The following is a 22,837-nucleotide window of genomic DNA, read 5'->3' as shown; positions in this document are numbered from 1 at the left end:
TAATTTTAGCCGAAATTGGTTCACTGGAGGTCACCGATGATCAGGAGTCACTATGTTCCAGCACTGGTCGCGATGGCGATGCCTTCCCGAAGGCCTTTGAGCGCGATCGTGTTGCGGTAAGCAAATCAAAGCTATAATTTTGGTTATACAATTACTGATTCTGTTACCGCGCGTCCACTAGGATACATCAACGGATGCCAAAGATAGCGCTAAGACTGACGCTCAGGACGAGGACGAGGATAAGAAAACGCTAGGCCCGACCAACACACGCAGCACGCTGGAGGAGCGACGCAAGAGTCTATTGGATCACCACTGGGCCATACCCAGCAAAGATCGGTTCGTATTTAGCCAGTTGTGTGTGCTTAAAAATAATTATTTATTTTAATGGTTTATTTTTGCTAACTCACAACACAACCGAGTCTTAAAACCAAACGAAACAAATTGTATTGCTGTTAATAATTTGTTATTCTACATTTTTTTGTGCTTTTATTTTCATATTTTAAACCGCAACGTTCCCTCAATAAATACATAACCATACTTGCCATTTGTGCCTTACAAACACACACCTCTCACACCCACAATCGCACACACGTGAACCTGCATCTGTTACTGTAAATTACCACACACTGCACACTCCAAATACTCAGCTATTGTTTGTCTAATTCCCGAAGATCATCGGAAGACGAGGCCGACAACGAGTCCAACATTACCATAGACAGCGGCGCACGGGTCCAGGACCCACAGTCGACAGCGAGCTCGGTTAGCGGCGATGCCAAAGGAGCCGTAGGAGGTTCCGCTGCAGCTGCTGCTGCGGCTGCGGCTGCTGCTGCATCAGGTGCTGTTGGTGGTCTGGTGCCGGGCATGCTGCCGCCATCTGGCATTGATTTGGAGCATCTGGAGGAGCTGTCGAAGCAGTCCTGTTACGACTCAGGCATCGACATTCGCGAGCCCATACCCACAATACAGCCGATACCAAAGAAAACCGTATACAGCGACGCTGACATCGTGCTCAGCTCAGACTGGGTGCCGCCGAAGACCATTGTACCCACGCATTTCAGCGAGTCACCGCCACGTAGCACCATTCTTGGCCAGAGCCTCGACGCTGGCGGTGCTCGCAAGAAGACCTCCAGCGTCAGTTTCACCGTTGACGACGAGGCAGCACAGCAGGCACAGGCAGCCGCATCGGCAGCTGCCGCGAGCGGCGACAAGCAGGCTGACAAAAAAAATAAGGTGAGCTAAAAACACAAGTAAACAAGCTGCAGAAACATATGTCACAATTAATTTAATATTGTGTACGCTTTCTAGATGCTTAAACGTCTGTCGTATCCATTGACTTGGGTGGAGGGCCTAACTGGCGAGGGCGGCGCACCGCCTGCACCGGGCAGCGGCCTGAATAAGTCGGCGGACACAGATTCGGCGCCCAACACGGGTGACTCCAACCAGAGTGTATTTTCGAAAGTATTCTCAAGGTGCGCTAATGAAATCTCAGTTAAAAGCTAACAACATATTAACTCCTATATAATTGGTGCCCCAAATTTGTTTATTTCATTGGAAAACAAAATGCTTACCTTCGGTTAATGCGGATCGGCTGCTTTTGCAAATTTTAACTTATGCTTTTCACACACACACACACACTCTCACACGCACATGCACACGTACACGTACACAACAATTGTACACATTATATGATATACATATATATATATATGAATTACTTAGCTCGCCCATCACTCTGGTATCAGAGCTGGGCGGCAACTTGTTTTCGAAAACACCGTCCGAAGAATCTGGTGGGTCGCCAGTGCCGCCATTGACTCCACACTCGACACATTCCGAGGGTCACATGACCTATGGGTAAGGACGGATTGGATCCTGTGCACTGTGTTGTTGATGTTGTAGTGTTGTTGTGTAACTCATTCAACGAATACATCTTTTATAGTTCAGTTCCCACTTTTGTTCACCAGCTAATTTAAATTCTCAAAGCATCATAGCCAATGACTAGAATCATACTCAATACTCGCACTAGTCTTGATTATCGGATGCGGACTATTAACAATTTGCACTGCTAATATCTTGTTCCATTGTCTCCACAGGCGCTCCTCTATTGGCACTTTTATACGCCCACACTCTTCGGAGGGCACTGCGTCTAGCACGAAGCTGAAGGAGGCCAAACAGCCGCCGCCCAAGCTTGACTACCGCTCCATGGTCTCGATGGATGACAAGCCGGAACTGTTTATCAGCGTGGACAGTAAGAAGTTGATTAAATATTATGTTTAATCCCATTTAATAATCGCTGTCTTCCTTACAGAGCTTATACCGCGTCCCGCACGCGCCTGCTCTGACCCACCTTTGTATTTCCGCCTGCGCATGGGCAAGCCCATTGGCAAGGCAATACCACAGGGCACCACAGTCATGTCCTATGGCAAAAACAAGCTGCGCGCCGAATATTGGTTCAGTGTGCCCAAAAATCGGTGAGTTACCAACCTGAGAAATCTGAGAATCTATTCTGTATAGCTAACTGTATGCCTATTCTCTATAGCGTTGACGAGCTCTATCGTTTCATAAACACCTGGGTGAAACACCTGTACGGTGAATTGGACGAAGAGCAAATAAAGGCGCGCGGCTTTGAGCTAATCCAGGAGGATACCGAATGGACAAAGAGTGGCGCCATCAAAGCAAGCGGCTACAGCGACAGCCAGGATGGCGAGGAAATTGGCGATCTCACCCGGGAGTCCTGGGAGGTGAGCTCAATTTTTGTAAATTTTTGTCTTTCTTATAAAATGCCGCAGAAATCGCATTGTGGGTCCTTTCATATACATATATATATATATAATTTTTAACCTATTGCTCTGAGTTTTTCTCTCAAATTTTTCTACTAAGCATATATAATTAAAAAAAAAAGTTTCTCTCTCAAAATTTTGAATCCAAAACGAAAAAAAAAAAAACAAAACAAACAAAAATCTTTTAGGTTATGCCTCGAAATTGTTGAAAGTATTTTAATATATCTCTTGTATACTTTTTCTTACATTTATATTGTCCACGCGTTTCCATCTGTCCTGTTTCTTATCGTGTCTATATTGTGTTTCAATTTGCATTTATTTTTAAAAACAACACCAAATCTGCCAAACCATGGGCTTAAAAACAAAAAAAAAAAAAAAAAAAAAAAAAAAAAACCAAATCCAAAACTGAAACCTTTATGTGATAAATCTCTATACGACAGCTTCTAAAGGCGCCCTTCGCCAAGACCTACAAGATCATAAAAACGGCTTCGCATGCCGCATCGCATGATTTGGAATTGTTGGGCGGCGAGGTTAGGAATAAAAACCTTTTAATACGAATTCTTCCACCTTAACTAAACTGTGTTGTTTAAGCACACAACTAAATGAAAAATCCACCCACCCACCTTTGAAACTTGTGAAAATTATGAGTATTTTTTTTGTTTTTTTTTTTACGTATATTCCTTTCCAAGAACAATTGTTTATTTTTTTGCCACACTTGGTTTTCCCTTTTGGCTCGCTCGTTCTTTCGTTATTCGTAGTTATGCGTAATGTTTTATGGTTTTATTTATTTTTTTTATATACTATTTTTTTCTGGTAATGTAATATTTTCTTCGCACATGTTCAAGCACATCTGTTTGTGTGCGTGTGTGGCACATTGAGCACAAATTCGTCAATTATGTTTTTTATTAGTTACTTGGCATTGGCTCATTCCATAGAAAACATTAAATAATTATTTCTTACAACATATATTATCATATTTGGCAACCTACATATGTAGTTTCATCGAGATTCTTGTGATTCAAAACTATATTTCAGCTGCGACTGCGAAATTGAGCTTGGGCATTTATTTAATTTTATCTCAAGTCACATTATCAATTACATAAGTCTGCGGTGCACACTTTTTGGGTTTCAATTTGTGGCATGGTTTTTGTCAAGCTCTCTTATAACAACCTATAACAATACCAAACCAAACAGATATGTGGGCTTTATAAAACAATTGTATTGCTTTGCCTTGCCTTGCTCCCAGCTAACCATGTTCTGGCTGTATGCTGAAACACATCCAATTAATATGCCAATTAACACTTGCATAATTAATGTTCACCGTCTGCGACTTGGATCGATGCTTTACGAAGGCTTTATCGTCTAGCTGAGCTTCTACTTGTCTGCATACCTGACTTGATTCATCCAATAATTAGCGCATTTTAACTCTATTTGTTTGGCCGTTTCGCAATATTCATTGGACACGTTTTTCTCAGCCAATAAGCGTGCCCACAAATTAAGTACATTCGAGATGTGTGCACGATTCACACGTCGTATGAGTAATTATTGTTGGGCGAGTTGCAATTTTCTTATCAAGTTGGCTTTCTTAAGGAAGTTTCAATAGTCTGTTATTGAATAATGCGCTTAAGTCTAAGGTGCTTCTCCTTCCATCTGTTATCTGTACGCCGAGTGTTTCCCACATCAGTTGTAAATAAAGCGGAATCAAAGCAAATTGTTTCCTTATTAGCGAATATTACAGTATATATGCAGGGTCGGTTGTGAAGATAACCCCATATAATGCAAGCAAGCCAGTTCAAGAGGTTATCGAATCAAATATTATAAAGATTTTTAGCTTTCTATCTGATTATACGCAGTTGCCGCTCTTGCGCTTTTTACTTTTAATTGGATTTTGGAATTTTTTCCCCTGTTCAGAGCATTCACTCGAGCTGCCGCCAAATTACGTAATTGTTTTTTTTTTTGCGCTTATCGTTGACTGCTTTAAAAAATAAAGCCAGCATATAGGTCATGTGTATACATATACATAAATAAATACTATAAGTTTATGTGAGATAAACTGCCTACACCAGTATTACAATTGTAGCCACATTCAAAATGTATCCGTAAATAAAAAACACACATACTAGTTATAGATGCCCAAGAAAATATGTGCTGATTAGTGGTAAGATATCTCTAGATATAAAACTACCTTATGTGATGAAAACACACGTTGAGACGGGGTTTCCGGAAATTCCACCCGCACGTGTGGAAAAATCGCGAAAAACTTTTGTATCAATCTGATTTGTGTACCATCCTATTGGCCTCAAACTCATTTTCAAAGATCTTTGGTCAAATTTATTTGAGGGATGATTCACACTTCTTGAAATATGCATTCCTCCTTGGTGGAAATGGGGGTCATCAAATTGGTGGGTGATATTTCGTGTTCAAATTTATTTCCAAGGATCTATATAAAAATCATTTGACACGATACATGTCTGGATAGCTACATATGTACATGCACACATACATACATGCATACATACATACATGCATACATCCATACATGCATACACGCAAACATACATACATATTTACATGCATATGCACATACATACGTGAATGCGTACATGCATACATACATTCACACATACATCAGTATATGCAAACATATATACATACAAAACAAAAAAAAACGAAAAGAAACAAAAAAAAAAGAAACAAAAAAAAAAAAACATAAAAAACAACACTTTCTAGGCATGAAAAACTGCAGAGCCCACTTGAATTCTTGAGAATCAAGGAGGAGAGCACTTGGCAGAAATTTTATTTAAATTTGCTGCACAGCAACAAATAACCTTGGTCTGTGCCTAGCATTAGAAAACAAACATGCATGCATACATATACACATAAATGCATTCATATATACATGCATACACTAACACACGCACGTCCACATATACACACAAATATACACACGCACATATATGCCTCCGTACTTGTATATTTATGTATATATAAATCTATTGGTTCTAACTGCTTGATTGATTGACTGACTGATGACCAACTAACCGACTGGCTGATTGATGATCAGCGCACGGGAAGAACTTTCAGAGCTAAAAGCTGAATTTTTAACTGTGAGGCAACTTAATCAATGAAAATGCCTGCTAAGACGGAATTTCGGATTCCACCCGCAAATGTGGAAACTGGATGGAAAACGATTGTATTAAACTTTTGTTTAGCATATAATCGACTTCAAACTTTTTCACAAAGAGCTGTGGTAAAAGTTGATGTGGAAGTTTTTCACAAATTTCAAAAAAAATGCCACGCAAGATTGCGGGAAATCCGCGTTTTGCTGCGTAAAAATATCGTTTCTAGAAAAGACAATATAATTTTTATTTAAACCATATTCTTTGATTCAAGCTTGTATACATATATAAATGTATGTAAATTATAATCGATGCAGAAAAAACAGGTAAACAAGTCGTCTCATAAACTAAGCAATAGCGAAACCCGTTTATTAGGCACACTTTAAAAATGAATTATACTGCAGGCCATTTTAAAGGGGTTGACCAAAAAAATAATATAATTAATACATATTTGTATTCAAGATAAATAATATAAATATAGCTGCATATTTCTATTGGGCAGTAAGTGGACAAGTTTTTATGCTCTCACCGCGCAGCATCATCAACCGGTTCCGTTTTTATAGTTGTTGATACTGTTATTGTTGCTGTAGTTGTTTTGGCTCCATATCTGAGCAAACATAACCAAATGGCTCACTCATTAAACAACAGCAAATTTGCATATAAAGAACGGCTCGAAGATGAGCCAGACGAACAAAAGCATTTGAGCCAGATTCTCCATTAAATGCGGCAGCTGATCTTGATGGTGTACGGATACATGTGCTACACGTAGTCGGCAACTATATTTTATTCGGCCCGATCCATTTGGAACTTCATTATATATAAAGTAAACAATTGATTACGTTTTTTAAGCGAATTACGTTTTATTCAATTGTAAAGCGCTTGCCGTTTAGCCGGTTATTGTTCGTTTTTTAACATCATCCGGGACTATTTTGTTGGCCCGCATCCGGTTTTTTAGCACATTTGTGAGCCCCTTCTTTGCTTTGCCCAATTAGCCGATCAGTCGGGTCATGCCACGCCCACACGTTTGCAGTTAATTGTCAAGTGTTTTTATACAGATGGAAAGTATGTATGCAGATATGTATATATACCCCTAGAAGGCGTACGATCAATTAGTTTCAATGAATTTTTACGCCATCCAAACGAGACGTCAACGTATCTGAACAATTGTGGAATGTGCGATTCCCAGTCATCTTTATTTTAAATATCCACTTTGCATTTTGCAGTATCCACAATATTTTGTGTACTCATTACATCAATGGATCAGCACGTATGAAAATCCCTCTCAGCCCAATGTTGACGACTTTTAAGTTGGTCGCAAGATGTGGAAAAGGTGTGGCACCACGGCACCACGCTCTTCAAAAAGCTTAACCCATGGTGTATATGATCAAGCGATCTTCCTCATAAACCGTTTACATTTTATAGGGTATTTACAATAAATATTAAAGTAAACAACGTAAACATTAATATACCTATCGTGTTTATATGAATCTAACTACATAAAAACAACAAAAAAGTGGTGCCCATTTTTCTGGAATAGTCTCTCATTGAAAGTCGCTGCTTATACAGCTAAAATTTTTTTTTCCAATATCCGGTTAAACAAAAAAGTTCGTATATATTTTTTTTTAGGATAGATAAGTAGCTAACGCATTCCGTAGTAAGTCTTTAGTCGAGATCTTCAGCTGCATTGCATATTATTGTCTCTTTATCTTTCTCAATGCGTTGCAAGCTTTAAATAAACTGTACTTGAAATGCAGAGCGCACATATGTTATGGTTTTATTTGTTTGTGTGTGTGTGTGTGGCTGTAGAGCAAAACAGCAAAAGCAACAAAAGCTCTGCTAGTGCTGCGCCGCCTCGCTGCACAGTATATGCAAAAGAAACGCACGCGGCTTAGGCTTGGCGGCTACACTAGTGTCCCACAAATGGTCCCACATTGCATGTCTGCTGTGGCTGGCTGCTGCTGCTGCTAGACAAGTTATCAGCAGAGCATCGCGACGTTTACGCTGCCGCTGTTGTTGAGCCACGTATATTGTTGTTGCTGCTGCTGCTGCTGCTGCCGCTGCCGTCCGACAGCTTGACGGTGACGTCGGCGAGGCGTCAGCCACAACAGAGGCTTCGTCCGTTGGGTGTGTTTTGTGGGCTGTTTCTGTTTTAGTTTTCGCAACACATTCAAGCCGCACAGTCGCAAACCCATCGTCGCAGTTTTCGTCGTTTCTTTTGTATACGAAAAAAGATTGAATTTGAATTTTAAATTCAAGTCGAACGTGTTAAATTGTGCACCAGTGTAATTAAAATGTGATTGCACTTTTGTGGTCAGCTGCACACATTTATGACATATATTTAAGATATATATAAACATCGACATATGTACTCAACTGTTTGGGATATTACGCTCTCTTGGCCTGATGCCCGTGCTGCCAATCAAAGAGCGTATCCAAAATTAGCAACGCCTGCGCAAGAAGACGACAACAAACGAGAAGCAGAAACAGAAATTCACAGAAACGAAAACTCGTCGCCAAAATGAGCGTCAAGCCGATCAAATTATCAAAAATAGCCAAATATATTAGGAAAAAGGTAAACAGCTGGCAAAACTGAAATATTTTCTAAATTAAAAATTCAGTTGAGATTTGCGGGTCACATTTTCTGTTTTCGCGCGCTGTTGTTTTTTTTTTTTGGGTGAAAGTTTGCCAAAAAAAAAACAATCAATTTGCAGCATTTTGTAATCGGAGCGCATTCCGTTAAACAAAGCGAAAAAAAATAAAACAGACAAATTGATATATATTCAATGCCTTGGCCATAAATGCCGATAGCGCAAAACAAGTGTCCATATTGAATAGTACAAAAAAGCTGGCAATACCATCGATAAGGCCGACAAGTTCCGCCCGCCGCATGCAAATTCATTTGCGCCATGTCCGCCACAAACAACAACAACAACCACAACAACAACAACAACAACAATGATGATCATGTACACAAGATGAGTTATAATTAGTGCCTTTTAAGAGATCGGGCAATGGTCGCCATAAGTCGTCTTATTGCCCCATTAAATGTTGCCATTGCACATTGAAATTGCTTTCAATTGACTTTAAAGTGCTGTAATATTTTGTCAGGGTCTATACAAGTGACAAGTTTGCATCTACTGCATTAGATCTAAACGGATGATATAAAGTAAACCCAGGGTTTAACTAATATACCAATCATAGTCAGATGCGACTCTAAAATAGGTTACTTGAAAAGCCTTGAAAATGCTCTGACTGATTTTTCGCACAACAAAAGAAAACTGAATTGCTTAAACGCAATGCATTCTCTTTTTGATTGAAAACGTTTTTTTCTTTGTTTGTCATAGTTCTTGTTAGCCTTGGCAATAGGTACTCTAATATTCTGAAAGCTTCCCATCGTTCACTTTCCACTTGTTTACATTTTTATCTTTGTTATCATATCAGAGAGATTCAAAGTATTTTATAGAAAATTCAATGCATATTTTGGGTGAAATCTGCTTTCAAATTGAATCAAAAATCGATATTTTAACGGACAAATCAGTTTGCTTGAGTTATAAAAACTTGAAAACGAATCTTATCTAAACTAAAGATTAAAAATCAGAACTTAACTGATTCAATATGAGGAAAAGAAAGCTTTAGTATTACCAGTCCAATAAATTCGACTCAAACTCTTTATATACATTCATAAGTCCATAATTTAGCGCATTTTATGGCATTGTTAGGAGTTTCTTTAGATCTCTCATAATTGGTAGCTGGACCTGGGTAGCTGGTTCTGACTGGTTGTTTTGCTCATGCCCGAAATACTTTTGACCAAACGTAAGCCTTTTCAATATTTGACATTTCTTTCACCTTTAACTAGACGATATATAAACAGGCCGGGACTGCAATTACGTTGCTTCAATTGATATTTGGCCGTAATTAAGTCCCTGTTGTTGGCTTCCGAAATCAAAACAAAGGCCACAAGTCTTTTATGTGCTCGCCCGCAACTAACGAAATTCAATACGCCTCTTCGCAAACTCAGCCATTTGTAAAGAGTGCAATGCAATATATATGAACTGCGTATTTAAATATACTATTAGTATATTTATACATATTATGTATTTGGCTTAGATTTCCAATGGTTGACTGGCATGTATATATACGTATGTATTCATACGAGGAAGGTGTGGCAAATGACGACATCTGTTATTGTTGCGGTTTGCTATTGTTGTTATGCGAAAGCGCCACCTGTTGATTAAACGTGGAAGACAATCTAAGGGCTGTAAACTGCAAACTGAAGGCAATTAAAAAACAGATTGGGTAGAAAATATACATAGAAGAAGGCGAAGAGGTAAATATTGAAAAGTGCAGGAATTCCGCAATGCAATAATCATTATAGAAATCAGAACACGAACAAAATGATATCTCTATATGTATATAAAACGGTTTGTCCTGACTGACTGACTGTCAGACTGACTGACTGACTGACTGACTTATTGACGGACTGATTGGTGATCAACGCACAATCCAAACCCTAAGAGCTGGGAAGCTGAAATTTACACTTACCTTACCTTACGTGATGAAAGCGAACGTTGGGACGCTTAAGATGGAACGGGTAGATTTTAATTTTCCACGGGCGTGTACTTACTGAAAAAGAAATATCTTACATTTTTAGCACAAAACGTTCCACGGGCAGGCCGGGCTATACCCGCTAGTCTTTTATAAAAGCCGCTTTCGTCTATAATTTCATATATATTTACATGATTTCTGACAAGAAAAAAGATACCCTCGACATAAATTAATTATTAATGATTCATTTTGATTTATACTAACTTTGACACCAACAAACGCTTAAAAACACTTGCGAGTGATAATTTCTCCAAAAAAATTAATTCCTAGTAAAACTTAGCTGGGGAATCAATCATAACAAGTAAGAGGTTCTAGTCGGGAGCTCCCGAATAGGGGATACCCTGAACCCTCTTATTCCAACACCAAATAAATTAATAAAAAAAAGTTTCCTTGGCAGGGCTCGAATTTGCAATTGACCGCATTACTTACTGTCGACTCTACTCAACAGCCACGCCAGCAAAAAAAAAAATAATAATAATACTTTCCCCGGTAGGGCTCGAACTCGCGACGGACCGCACCACTTGCTATGCCTCTACTCAGCAGCCACACCAACAATTAAGTACTTATGATAAAAAAAGTAACTAAAATAACATTACAAAAAAAAGATGCAATTACCATTCTATTAGAATGCGAAGCAGACGCGCATGAATGTGTGTGTGTACATGTATACAGAAATTCTTAAAGCTGCTGCCCCATTTAATTGCGCAGTTGCATATAACTTTTGTTTTTCTTAAGCGATCTTTATGAAATTTTCTACAGTATATCTTATTGTACCATAGAATATTTGTGTATTCTGAAAAAATCAATTGCATTTAAATTGTGGTTTAAATTGGTTGGCAATAAAAGTTGGGTTATTAACTTGATTTATAGCTCAGCGGTGGTAGCGGAGAGGTGGCGATAGGTATGAAATGAAAGATACTTGCAATATCTATAATATTCTAGAAGCAACATATCATGTTTGGTGGCTCTAGCTCTTATTATTTACCCAATTTGCTAAAAAAAAAAAACAGGATGTCGAATCAATTTTTATCGATTGCTTGGAAACGGAGTAAGTTATCGATTATCGGAAACAAACTCGATCTGCGCGGGAACTAGGAGCATCTACATCTAAAATTTCAAGTCTCTAGCTCTTAAAGGTTCTGAGATCCTTGCGTTCATACATACGGACGGACGGACAGACAGACGGACATGGCTAGATCGAATCGGCTATTGATGCTGATCAAGAATATATATACTTTATGGGGTCGGAGATGCTTCCTTCTGCCTGTTACATACATTTGGCTTTCGCACAAATACAATATACCCTTATACCCATTTTTAATAGGTTCAGGGTATAAAAATTGGTTCACTAACAGCATTACATTAATCGATTGGAGAACCTTACATCTCAGATCATAATCCAGAACTCTCGAATAATTAACAATTTTGGAACTAAATTGTTGGCTTTCCCGATGAAAAAATTTGCCAAACCTAATTGTGAATTAGTTTCACTTAAATTAAAATGGGATGACCCTATCCCCTAGCCTGTCTGCCCTATAATTGTATTTGATCTGTCATGTCAATATATGTATCCAGCAATTGACTTGGCCCGTTATGCGATAAAGCGACCAGTTAACTTAAATATCATCAGGTAATGCCAAAGCAGAAACCTGTTCGAGCAGCACTTTAAACAATCAAATTAACCCACAAAAAATGCACAACAACAACAACAACAGCCTTGGCCCAACACAGTAGCAACAATCAAATTAAGTATTAAGCTGTTTTTTGGGGCCAGAGCACATGATGATACGTGGTCTAGCAAAACGAAATATGTAAAAAATTGCCGCCAACTCATGCCCCAATTGTTGGGCATCTAATTGGCGACCCCTTAAGGGCGACAACTGGCCGCAAATAAACATGCGATTTGCACTACTCAAATTAAATTACACACCAAACGGCAACCGCCGCAAAATTGCGTATACGTATCATTAGCAACATGTTGCTGGTAACAAAATCTGTGTCCGCCAGTCAAAGCACATTTTTAAACGGAAGCATTACCCTCCCTCCCGCCTCACTTTTGTTATAAATAGCCAGCAACAAAATAAATTTGATTACTAAAAAAAAGCTTTGCTAAGAGCACCAATACTTAAGAGAATACTCCGCACTCTCCTGTATGCTTCCTCTCCCAGTCACACTCTCTCTGTCTGTCTCTCTCTTGCTCAACTTCTTTTTGGGCCACTGTGTGCGCCTGTTCTTTTAGTTGCCATTATGTACGCCAGTCGGCGCTCATTCCGTCAGTCAGCAACTTGTTTTTGAAACACGCACACAGTTATACGCTTCGCTCGCTGAAATGCATATATACTATTAGCAAAATAGGCAAAAGTGTACAAAGTTTATGATGTGTTGTGGCAAAAGTAAACAACATTAACATTTTGCTGTTAACGTGTAAGAAAATATTGGAAAAGCAATTGAAAGGCGGCATAGAGAGCGATAAAAGCAGAGGCAACAACACAGAAGCACAAACAACAAAACGTTAACGAAAAGAAAAAATATAAAGCTGTAGTCTCGTGGGTCACAAGACCAAAGCAGCTGTGCGAGAGAGCAAGAGCGCGGAAACAAGAGAGCAGCGCATGCAATGCGGCTGAGCGTGGGAAAGCTTTTAAGCACACTGCTGGCCAAAAACGTTGAGCAACGTGAGCTTTAACTGTAAACAAGTGAGCAGCAAATCTCGTTTCTTGCTTTTGTTATTGTTTACAACATGTGGTTTGTTGTGGCACTCTTTGCAATTGTCGCCGTCTGCGGCGTTGCAGGTCGAAAATGGGGTCGATACCTCTACCTGCATTACGGGCGCCACTTGCTGCCACGCTCGATGCTCACGGCCAAGAATCGCTCGCCCACGCCGCCGCTCTCGCCAACCAAAGACGATCAGAGCTTGGAGGCGTTGCTAGATGAAAGCGGCGAAATGCATGAAACGGTGAGTGGGAAGAGCAAGAACCAAATATCGGAATGCCCAAAGAACAGAAGCTTGTCAGAAACAATCGCGAATTGTACAATATACATACATTACATACGTACATACATGCATGTAATTTTATATGCTTTTATAGTTATTCTGTTAAGTATTCCAATTACATTCTCTTCCAGGCTTGAGATGCTTCTGCTATTATGGCATCATATTATTACATACGTTACACGTGTCCCGTGTACAGTATAATAGTGAATGTCAGCCAAATGAACCCCATTTATCCGCCTGTCAAATGCCAAGCACTTTAATTGCTTAACTGAGTTTGGGTCAATGCGCTTAAAAATGCCCTACAGGGGCAACTTTTATGATGGCTCTTTAAAATGATAACCTATTTAACTTACCTAACACGACCCGAGCAGCTAAAATGAATTCTTGCCGCGAAATAAAAGGAAATGATATCTAACATGTGGCGAGAAAAGCTTCGCACCACAACAACATTTAATTTCATGCCCTCGCTATTTGCTGAAGCAAAAAAAAAGTCGCCGATAAGTAACAGAATGAGAAAAAATAAGGAAATTATATTCCGTTTCGTTTCGGCACGATAAGAAAAAAGAAACAAAACTTGTTCTGTTAAAGATTGGTTTCTAAGTTTCCAACTTCAATAACAAGAAAGTCGTAATATGAATATAATTCTCTGAGTACGCAAAAGTATCTTAGATATGTAAATATTTGTTGAGATACATTTGTTGCGGCACAGTAAAGCCTCCTTCTCTGGCCTCTGTAGGGTTTCGCATGGCCCTTTATTTGCGCTTGTGACTTTCTTCCAATTTGCGAGAGAAAAAGGGTATCAGGTTACTTAAAGACCCGGCTAAATACTCGTTTGACCGGCCCGTTTGGCTCTTTTCGCTCGGATTGCCGGCCCGGCTCTAGGGTTGAGTTCCACTTTTGCACACGTTTGTTGTCTGGCTTTTTGGCCCAGACTTTTGGCTCAGACGCAATAACCAAACCAGTTAATGCACAGCCGTTGTAGAACATGTTTGCCGCGGCCACAGCCAAAGCCAAACACAAGGTACAAATGCAGTTGTGCACCCAAGTGATTGCCAAGTTTTCCAAATAGTGTATCCAAGTATATTTGGCAGACTCAACAAATGTGCTCCAAGTCAACAATTGGTAAAAGACATCGACTATCTTATCAGGCAACAGAGGACGGAGCCTAGCTAAAATTTGTTTCGGTTTTGACCTCCAATCTCTACATATATTACATATGTGTTTTGTTTTGTTTTGTTTTGAAATTGATTCGAATTAAGTCTAGAAGTTTTCTTCCTCTAACCAAGTTAGCCCACTTTATGGGGCATTGTACTGCAAATGAAGTGCTCAGCTTGGGCTGGGAAAAAATTGGAAAATTACTTTTCATCAATAAACGCATCGGTTGCATCCCACAATCCCAATCCCAGCTGCAATGGAGTCAAAGACAGGATCAGAGCAGACTTTAAACGACATTTAAATAAATATTGTTAGGAAAACAATATGAGCTGACGTCATCTTGTCTAGCTCTTTCGATCAGCTAAACAGCCATGCACGCCATTAATTTAATACGAATAAAACAAACCCGACTCTGACATACCCTGCTAAATTTAATTGACAACTAACAAAAGTAAATCGCTTTCTAGACTTTCGAAATTGGTTATCTGATATACACAGCACTAAAATACCCCTTGGTTTCGTTTAGTTACAGGGTATTCTAGGAAAAACTTGCTTAATTTTATATTTATATTAATATTTATATATTTATATTTATATAAAATTTACTTTGCAAATAACAAAAATAAATCGCATTCTAGACTTTCGAAATTGGTCATTAAAATACTCCTTGGCTTCGTTTAGTTACAGGGTATTTTAGGAGTACTCGCCAGCAGGCAATTAACTTGATTAATTTTATATTTTATTTATATTTATTTATTGCGCGCCTTTCGATTGAACTCAACTCAACTCAACTGAAAACAAACTCAACACACAAACTTGTCTGTTCCGCTCTCAAAAAAAAACAAAATGGAAAAAAATATAATTTTCTGAGTTTTGTGTTAATTGAGAGACGACGACGACGGCTCGGACCAAAACAGCTGCCAGTTGGCAGTTGGCTTTTGAACGCGTTACGATATAGTCGAGCGATATCCGATCCGTATGAACTTGGTCGAAAGTTCCCAAACACGTTAAAAGAAAAAACAATTAAATGTACCACGTGCCGTTGCTGCCGAGTTTACTTAACATAATATTGCGCGTATTCATACGGAGCAGATGAAAATGTGCGAACTGATTGTCAATCAACGTCAGGTACAACATTCAAGCCAAATGAATCATATACAGAAAAATACCAAAAAGTGTGTAGATCAAATGCAAACAGAAAACTGGTTAGCTGATGCGAGATCTGAGAGCAGCCTCTGTCATTGACGTTTGACTTCTATTCGGTTTATGTATATAAACATCTTAAATTGACAATATGTGCGGGGGGCCAAGTGTATTTTGTTTGAAATTAAATATTGCCGCAATTGTCACGCTTCAGTTCGCTGCTTTTGAGTTGTCACTCGTTGCATGACGGATTCCGTATAATTAGAGACTCTCAAATGAGTTTTGCATTTAGCTCGAACTGTTCTGCGGCCCAGTTAGACAGCTCAGCTCAGTTGGCCTAAAATGAAAGACTCCCAATTTGAAAATTTGAATCATTTGCATGCCAACTTTCTCAAAAAGCACGAAACTATATTCCTCAATCGAAGCTTAATTCAACTAATTAACATGTTTATCTAGTCGTCAGGCTTAATGAGGGAGTTTTTGGACTGACTCATGTTTAAGCTTAATCTATGCTCTTAAAGTTCAATCATAAATTATGCAATTCATGCAATAACTAAAAAATAATTGATTTATGTTGACCATATGGACAGCTCTTGGTGGCACATTAAAGTCAAGCTGAGATCGAATCAGTGTCAAATCTTGACGAGAGCTCACTTCGAGCAGGCATTAATCCAATTAAAGCCACATCCAGCCCCAGACACAGCTGCTAAATGGTTCAAGCACGTTCGATTTGCTAACTTGTTGAGTTCATGGAAGAGTCGAATTGTGTCTTGCGAAATAAACAAATAAACTTGTAAACAAGTCATTAAGGGATTTTGTTTAGTTTTTCCCCTAAAGCAGGGGTATAATTAAAACGCGACACGATAATATGTGTCCAATTTCTCAATAATTGTTAGCTTTAGGGGGTTTGGCATGGCGCTGAGCGAATTCGAGAATTAGTTTTGAATTTATCAAATATTTAACAGCGCATATTTATCAATTTATCAAAATATTGTGTCGCAAAGCATTTAGCACTTGGCCATTGACGTCAAAAGCTAGTTGTTTTTTTTTTTTTTTTTTTTTTTGACATTTTTCGACCTGTCCCTGAAGATCTACAAAAAAAGTCTCTGTCCAGCTCATCATCAAAAAATGATGTGCGGAATGAGCTAATAAATTGGCTTTTTGCTCAGCTCTTAATTGTGACAAATGTGGAAATTGTTGAGAAATTGGGCCCGAGTAGGCGGGCGGGCTTTGGAATTTGTACAGAGATCAGAGCAGCCTGCTCTTTTTGGCTGACATTAGTTCGTTTAGTTAATCAATTTAGTTTTATAGTTAGCTCCATAGAGCACACATCTCGAAAAAGTTTTATTTTTCTATTTTTTTGTGTAATTTTTTGTTTGTGTGTCTATCTAAAGAACGTTTAGACTCTTTTGAAAGTCAGTGTCAAAATTCAACGTATTTAAGCACACAGCGTCATCCCTCTCCCTTATATACACCGACGCCCACACACCCATACACCCACAACCACACCTCTATAGACATCAAATATGAGCAGCACTAAGAAGTTTGGTCTGAGCAGCAGCAGCGCCCAGAATGCCTTCAGCTCAATGCGAAATTTCTATCAGAGTCACGCGATTGCGGGTGCAGCAAACAATGTTTTTCAGCTGCAACAGCATCAGCAGCAGCAGCAGCAACAGCAGCAGCAAAAGCAGCTGGTTAAGGCGGCGGCGAAAGGTGCGCGCCTAGGTAACTGGAAGGTGGAGCGCACCGGTGCGCAAAGGGTGTCTAATGTGGGACGCCTGAGCAAGGTGATAGGCGTTAAGAAGACTCTGGTTAACCAGATGCAGGGCATGGTGCAGACACTGCGACCAAAACTGAGATCGCAAGGGATTGTGATGCAGGGCGTGCCGCAGACTAGCGCCAAGTATAGAATATACGGACAGACAAAGCTCTTCTCCTCGATGAGCAGCCTGCAGGCGCGCAGCAGCTGCAGCAGCAGCAGCGCCCTCTTCAACCCCGTCGCCCAGAGGCGTCACCTGTCCAGCAGCAGCAGCCACCAGTCGCTGTCGCTGCCGCTGACCCACAGCTCCGTTGTGCAGCAGCGTTACAATCAGGCGGGCGTTGTGCAGGAGAAGCGTAACGGAGAGCTGGCCAGAGACATTAGTCGTTCCATACAGTCCGAGCTGATGCAGGTCGATCCGAACACAAAGCGGCTCATCAGCTGCGCTCGCGGCAAATCGGACCTGGCCAGCTACGAGGACGACGACGTCAACGATGAGGAGCAGCAACATCAGCAACATCAGCAACTGCAGCAGCAGCAGCAGCAGAAACTGCAGCAGCAGCTGCAAATACAGCAATTCCATCAGCCGTTGCATTACGATCCGCTCGAGGGCTGGAATCACCCGCGTCCGTTGAAACATGTCGAAACGATGAGAACCGCCAACGATGACAATCTCGCCAAACAACGCAAGCCGCTGCGCCGCAAGCCGACCAACATACGCTACAAGGACGACAGCGGTGAGCAGCAGACAGTCAAACAGCAGTTTGTCCAGCCCAGTCTGCACAGCCGTAAGCTGCAGGCCCAGCTGGGCGAGCTGTACTCAAGCTCCGCGAAACTGCGCTCCGAGAAGCAACGCAGCGACCTGCGCAAGCAGCAGCACTTTCAGAGTTCGCTTTCCTCTGAGCTGTTGGCGACGCCAAGCAGCTGGGATCGGGATATGTTGACGCACGATGAGCGCTATAAGCAAAAGTCATCCGAGCGCGAGTATATCGAGCGCAATGTCCTAAAAACTGAACAAGATGAGGCCGTGGCAGCTGCGGCGGCCGATGCCGCCGGCAGTCGCATGGATGATCTGCATTATCAGTCGAAGATGGCCGCCAATTTGATGAGCGCCTCGCAGCGTGTCATCAACAAACAGTACGAGGGCTATCGCAACTATCTGCTGGATGCGCGCAGCAAGTCCGTGCAGGCATCGCTGGCCAAGAATATCGTTCAGTCGGTCAGTCCAACGCCGCTGGTCAAAGTGCCCAGCAAGCCGCCGGCACCCAAAACCCGTCTCATGTCGATGGGCCGCCCCAATTCTTCCAAGTCGAAGCACACAACGACGTCTAGCCCCAAGGCTAAGGGTGGTCCCATTGCCGTGCAGTCGAAACGAGTTGCACCCAAAATGATGCCCAAAAAGAGCCTGTTCGGGCTGGGACAATCGAAACAGGACATGGCCACCAAATTGGAGAAAACAATGCGCTCCAAGTCCAATAGTCCCTCCTGGAGCACCAGCAATATACAGCAGCAAAAACAGCAGAAACAACAGCACAATCAACAGCAGCACAAGCAGCACAAACAGCAGAGGCAGCACAAGCAGCAGAGGCAACAGCCGAGGCAGCACGGAAATCCTAACCAGCAGCTGCGCCAGATGTCCCAGGCACCGCATGGATCCCAAATGCGTTTGGGCGAGATGCGCGAATCCCAAAAGCCAGATGAAGATTATACGCGCGAAAGGTTGCAAAATGACGTTCTGATGCCAAACGAATATACCAAAGAGTCGGCGGTGCAGCGTTTGGGCAATATATTCGAAAAGCGCACCAGCCACGCCCACTATTCGCAGCAGCGCGCACGCCAGTAGTTACTGGGCGGCCTTAAAAAAAGGACGACGACAAAGATTCACTGAAAACTCCTCTCAAATGTCAGTTTTTTAAACATCAACCTGAATGCAAGCCCGCAATTCGAATGGGCATGATCTTCCAATATAGCCGTGCAGTTCGATAGAGCTCCCAAATTAAATTTAACAAAATTTTGTCCTGTTTAAAGACTATTCACACAAACGTTTACTGTCCCAAATTTTATCCCGGTATATGTAGCATCAAATAAATAAATCTAGGCGAATACAAAATGCAACAGTTGTGCGAAATTTACGTAGAATTAAAAGTTGTGTGTGTGCCAAAACTCATTTGTTTCATTCATCGGGAAATCATACTCTTCATTCTCGCTCTGTACATCATACTTCATCATATTTCGATTTCAGTTCGAAGCTCAATGCGTGCATTTTTATTTGTAGTACATTTTGTTGAAACCAAACCATAATCCACGTATCTCTAGCATTCTACAAAAGATTTATATATATATATATTTCAATATTATAAACTTAAATCAACGAACCACTGTCAAACAATTTCTTAGTTACTCTGCACCAGAATTTTAAAGCTTGCTACACCATATCCAACAATTATAAATAAAAACAAGAAACTTTGCTAAAATTTAATTTGAGTACTCGGCCCAGTTCCTGACTAGACTAGAGAATTGGGCTGATTTTTTTCATTATATGTATTTTACCATTTAATTTAAAGAAACGAATTGATATATATAGATATATACTAATCTCTGATGTTTCGATCGTTCTTCAGGTGCTGTCTATGAGCACAGATGAATATCGCAAGACCTCACTCTTTGCAACTGGTTCCTTCGACCTGGACTTTCCCATACCAGATCTAATTGGCAAAACAGAGATACTCACAGAAGAGCATCGGTAAGTGTATTAATTATATATACAAATTAAAATAGAAGTCTTAACGTGTAATGAAATACATTCTTTAGTGAAAAACTATGCGCACATTTGCCAGCGCGCGCCGAGGGCTATTCGTGGTCCCTAATCTTTAGCACATCGCAACATGGTTTCGCCCTCAACTCGCTGTATCGCAAGATGGCGCGACTGGAGAGTCCAGTTTTGATTGTTATCGAGGATACAGAGCACAATGTGAGTACAATGCGAACATAAAGAGAATCGTATCAATAATTTGTAATTTTAGGTATTTGGTGCCCTGACCTCCTGCTCGCTGCATGTGTCCGATCATTTCTATGGCACCGGCGAATCCCTGCTCTACAAATTTAATCCCAGCTTCAAAGTATTCCATTGGACTGGCGAGAATATGTACTTTATCAAGGGCAACATGGAGAGCCTATCGATTGGCGCTGGCGAGTAAGTACCTTATATTATTCAGAAGCAAAGTGTGATAATTATACTTATAATTATTGTAAATTTCTCTGCACTCTAGCGGTCGCTTTGGCCTGTGGCTGGACGGAGATCTAAATCAGGGCCGATCGCAGCATTGCAGCACATATGGCAACGAGCCATTGGCACCACAAGAAGACTTTGTTATCAAAACACTCGAATGCTGGGCATTTGTTTAAGTGGATTTGTGTTGAGAGCGCGTTCTCGATGAGAAGAGCGATGCCTACCTATTTAATTAATTGATAATATTAAATATATAAATATATCTATATGTGTATGTGTACTACAACTAAAACCAACCACAACAATAACAAACAACCTGAGAATGATATCAAAATCTAACGCGTGTCTAAACAAAAAATAAATATAAACAAAAACAAAAACAAACAAAAAAAACAAAAACAAAAATATATAATCATACAAAAACACAAAGACGAGAATAACTGAGAGCCTAACCTTAATTTCGGATGCAGTTGAAAGCTTCTAAAAAATGTCTGTGAGCAAGAAGATAATTGCTATATGCGTTAAAACGTATTAATTATTTAGTTTTTATATTATATATTATTAAACAAGAGGTAACTAAATTATGTAGTAGATTTAAACAGTGAGAAATCGGAAAACACGAAAACAGAAAAACAATTGAAAATTAAATTTAAGGCAAACGACGCCTCTCACAAAATAAACAACATATGGAAACTTTTGGACATAAGCATCGCATACATACATACATACATACATACACACACACACATACACACATACATATATACACCAACTCACACATATGCATTTAAGCTTAAGTTTTATTATCAAAATTTATACTAAATGTAATGATGATAAACCAAAATACAACACAAAACAAACAAGTTTTCATTTCGATTCGATTCGATTAATTGTTTTGTATTTTGTTAATCTAATATTATTTAATTTTGATTCGTGCCTTTGCTTTTTTCTCTAGAAACATGTGCAGATAGAAAAAAAAAAGAAAAGAAATGTCGATATAATTTTAGTGCAATGGCGCTGACACGCCTCCACTTTTTGCAAGTGAAACGAAAATATCTTTTAAAGATTTAACTTTTATGGGAGACCGAAAGAATGGCAGCGGGAGACAGCAGGAGACAGAGACAGCGACAGAGAGAGAGAGAGAGAGAGAGAGAGAAATACATATAAAGGCGTTTATTTTCTTTAGTTTTAACACCAACTATATATATATTTAATTATGCTAATGATGTTGATTTTAATGCAATTATACTAAAAGGAAACAACACAAGTTTGAAATACACATAATATACATTACAACAATTACAAATGCAGAATTTTCTTTGGTGAACAAATGAGAAGTAAATTCGAGTCGAAAATTGACACTCTTAAAGGCAATTAAACCATAAAGAGCTATTGGCTTTTAGTCTAGTTATTAACATACAATTCAACTTAACCGATTGCAAAAGGTCTGTTTGAAGCTGAAGTCCAATAATGGATTTTTCCGAAAATCCAAAAGTGCAGCAAACTTTTTGAAATGCATTGCGGTGAAAAGGTTCTTCCAGAAGATAGATATTAATTTTTGATCAGTGTTTTAGCTATATATGTTGGACACATGTTTGAACACGACCAGAAACACAAATTTCTACATCCCCCAGCCCCCTAAACATAAGGGCGCAGCTGTGGATGCAATGGTTTTGAAAACTTAAATGGCTTTATATCCCTTTTGAGATACTATTGAGTATAACTACAAATATATATATATACATAAACACGATGTCTGGATGTACTTGAATCTAAGCAGTAATTAAGTGTCATTTTTGTAGTGTATTTGTGCAGCCCTCGCGACCTCTTGTTATTGACGTATTATAAGTATTGTAATATCTCGCTCCCTCCCTCCCTAGAAACGTGCAACATACTTATATAAAATAAATTCTAAATATCTGAGCTACATACTACTACATATTTGAGAGAGCAAATTGCTGATATTTTACACTGAACACAGTTCGAAAAACAAATCGAAGTTTAACATTGCTTTTCAATTGAAAATGTTTGCTGGATGTAAAATATTTCAACCAAGTA

At 39.8% G+C, this 22,837-nt stretch overlaps 2 protein-coding genes across 27 annotated transcripts in view; both read left to right on the top strand.

Moving 5' to 3' along the window:
* The window catches only part of LOC115763646 (TLD domain-containing protein 2), a 59,766-nt gene extending 37,809 nt beyond the window's left edge, over positions 1-21,957 (top strand). For 7 of the 26 annotated variants that reach the window (XM_030706296.1, XM_030706299.1, XM_030706288.1 and 4 more), the window contains 12 exons: positions 10-116; positions 182-336; positions 648-1,230; positions 1,306-1,469; positions 2,091-2,245; positions 2,306-2,468; positions 2,537-2,738; positions 3,218-3,307; positions 20,172-20,293; positions 20,362-20,521; positions 20,574-20,743; positions 20,820-20,955. In XM_030706296.1, coding sequence (XP_030562156.1) covers positions 10-116; positions 182-336; positions 648-1,230; positions 1,306-1,469; positions 2,091-2,245; positions 2,306-2,468; positions 2,537-2,738; positions 3,218-3,307; positions 20,172-20,293; positions 20,362-20,521; positions 20,574-20,743; positions 20,820-20,955 — 2,207 coding nt within the window. Of the gene's footprint in view, positions 1-9; positions 117-181; positions 337-647; positions 1,231-1,305; positions 1,470-1,719; positions 1,852-2,090; positions 2,246-2,305; positions 2,469-2,536; positions 2,739-3,217; positions 3,308-8,072; positions 8,469-12,838; positions 13,455-15,596; positions 15,777-20,171; positions 20,294-20,361; positions 20,522-20,573; positions 20,744-20,819 lie in introns of those variants that run through there. The other 19 variants (XM_030706301.1, XM_030706294.1, XM_030706293.1 and 16 more) reach the window with 9 other exon arrangements.
* On the top strand, positions 17,103-19,665 carry LOC115763650 (putative uncharacterized protein DDB_G0271606). Its single transcript, XM_030706317.1, has one exon. The coding sequence runs from the start codon at positions 17,318-17,320 to the stop codon at positions 19,391-19,393; it is 2,076 nt and encodes a 691-aa protein (XP_030562177.1). The 5' UTR covers positions 17,103-17,317; the 3' UTR covers positions 19,394-19,665.
* Positions 21,958-22,837: the final 880 nt, after the last annotated feature.

Source organism: Drosophila novamexicana, unplaced genomic scaffold (genome assembly GCF_003285875.2).
Source record: "Drosophila novamexicana strain 15010-1031.04,08,12 unplaced genomic scaffold, DnovRS2.1 tig00000770-arrow-pilon, whole genome shotgun sequence".
Taxonomy (NCBI): Eukaryota; Metazoa; Arthropoda; class Insecta; order Diptera; family Drosophilidae; genus Drosophila; species Drosophila novamexicana.
The sequence above is the reverse complement of the archived record's forward strand: the minus strand, read 5'-3'. Positions and strand labels throughout refer to the sequence as shown.

What these genes read in the sequence shown, in the direction of transcription:
- LOC115763650 (XM_030706317.1), top strand. Translation starts at nt 17,318, where the DNA reads ATGAGCAGCACTAAGAAGTTTGGTCTGAGCAGCAGCAGCGCCCAGAAT.